Source organism: Arachis ipaensis, chromosome B10, assembly GCF_000816755.2.
Source record: "Arachis ipaensis cultivar K30076 chromosome B10, Araip1.1, whole genome shotgun sequence".
NCBI classification, from domain to species: domain Eukaryota; kingdom Viridiplantae; phylum Streptophyta; class Magnoliopsida; order Fabales; family Fabaceae; genus Arachis; species Arachis ipaensis.
This window is the reverse complement of record NC_029794.2, coordinates 120,638,723-120,640,595: the sequence shown is the minus strand read 5'-3', so window position 1 is coordinate 120,640,595 and position 1,873 is coordinate 120,638,723. Positions and strand designations below refer to the sequence as shown.

Below are 1,873 nucleotides of genomic sequence, written 5' to 3'. Positions count from 1 at the left end.
TTGCTTTGTTCTCATTGTTTCTGTCTGACTTTACTAGAGCTCAACCTGGGGCATTTGATATATCAAAATTTGGTGGTGCACCAAATGCAGATATAACACAGGTACTATTCATTTACTACTTTGCACTTCTGTCGCTTTTTATTCGTTAGATAATAAGAGGTAAACACACTTGCTTTTTCTTATTTTAAATTATAAACCTTAATTTTGCTGGTTTAATAATTGATATATTAATTATAGTTCAATAATGTAAGAAAGTGAAATTGAAATGGTTTTATTGTGGGTTGATTTTGTTTTGTTTGTGTTATGAATATTTGTATGAAGGCTTTCTTAAGTGCTTGGAAAGAAGCATGCGCATCAACGGTAGCAGCAAAAATTACGATCCCAAGTGGTTCATACAGAATGAATGCAGTGGACGTGAAGGGTCCTTGCAAGTCTCCCATTGAAATTCAAGTTGATGGAACAATTCAAGCACCTGCAAATCCTTCTGATCTTAAAGGTGCAGATCAATGGATCAAGATTAATTACGTTGACTTTGTAACCGTCTCAGGTCATGGAATATTTGATGGTCAAGGTGCTGCTGCTTGGAAAATCAATGATTGTGGATCTAACAAGAACTGCAAAATGTTGTGCATGGTAATTATTTATTATTCATACCATTCCTAAATTCCAAAATTGACTAATGTCATCTAAGGAAAAATATGTCTTGAATTATTCAAACTGTGATGTTAATGGTTTGATAAATCAAAGAGAGAAAGTGAACTCTTCTTATTTATTTGAAAATTTTTTAGGTAACATCTAACTAAAAGTTGGTTCTATTGATCTTAATTGAGTTTTCTGTGGAATTTTGGCAGAATTTCGGTTTCAACTTTGTTAAAAATTCAGTAGTTCGAGATATAACATCGAAGGACAGCAAAGACTTCCATTTTAACGTGTTGGGGTGCAGCAATTTCACATTTGACGGGGTGAAAATCGATGCACCGGCTACTAGTCTCAACACAGATGGAATCCACATAGGAAGATCAACCGGCATAAAGATCCTTAACACAAAAATTGGCACCGGTGATGATTGCATCTCACTGGGTGATGGTAGCAAACAAATAACGGTTCAAAATGTGAATTGTGGACCTGGCCATGGAATCAGTGTTGGAAGCCTTGGAAGGTACCCAAATGAAGAACCTGTTGAAGGCTTCTATGTCACCAATTGCACTTTGACTAATACTGCAAATGGTGTGAGGATCAAAACGTGGCCTGATTCTACAGGAACATCACCTATCACTGATATGCATTTTGAGGATATTACTATGGTTAATGTCATGAATCCTGTTATCATTGACCAAGAGTATTGTCCATGGAATCAGTGTAACAAACAGGTATTTAATATAACCAGTAATGTATTTTTCAAACATGTTATATAAAATAATACATACAAAGATATACACTGTTGAGAAAATTTGTTTATTGTGATCTAATTTTGATGAATATATACTGTTGTGTATGGTGTAGAGTCCATCAAAAATAAAGATAAGCAACGTTTCGTTCAAGAACATTAAAGGAACATCAGGAACTGCAGATGGGGTTCTTCTTACATGTAGCAGTAGTGTACCTTGTGAAGGAGTTGAGCTTGCTAACATTGATCTCACATTCAATGGTGCAGCAGCAACCGCTAAATGTGCTAATGTCAAGCCTACTATTACTGGAAAAGTTCCAGCTTGTGCATCAACTTAATTATTACAAGACTGCCATTTTAATTTGTCACAATTTCCTTATCGTTTACTTTACAATTTTTTTTTTGGGTAGACAAGCCATCCCCTGTTGATATATAATAATGTGAGGATGTGGATAGGATATTAATTATTAGGAACAGTTAATATTA

At 34.8% G+C, this 1,873-nt stretch overlaps 1 protein-coding gene across 1 annotated transcript; it reads left to right on the top strand.

Moving 5' to 3' along the window:
* On the top strand, positions 7 to 1,734 carry LOC107621144 (polygalacturonase-like). Its single transcript, XM_016323181.2, has 4 exons — positions 7 to 101; positions 322 to 633; positions 852 to 1,370; positions 1,504 to 1,734. The coding sequence occupies exons 2-4, from the start codon at positions 400 to 402 to the stop codon at positions 1,723 to 1,725; spliced, it is 975 nt and encodes a 324-aa protein (XP_016178667.2). The 5' UTR covers positions 7 to 101; positions 322 to 399; the 3' UTR covers positions 1,726 to 1,734.

Excerpts from the sequence above, each read along its gene's own strand:
- LOC107621144 (XM_016323181.2), top strand. The coding sequence starts at position 400 with ATGAATGCAGTGGACGTGAAGGGTCCTTGCAAGTCTCCCATTGAAATT. Across the intron at positions 634-851 it reads ACTGCAAAATGTTGTGCATG|AATTTCGGTTTCAACTTTGT; the intron begins GTAATTATTTAT and ends GAATTTTGGCAG. Across the intron at positions 1,371-1,503 it reads GGAATCAGTGTAACAAACAG|AGTCCATCAAAAATAAAGAT; the intron begins GTATTTAATATA and ends TGTATGGTGTAG.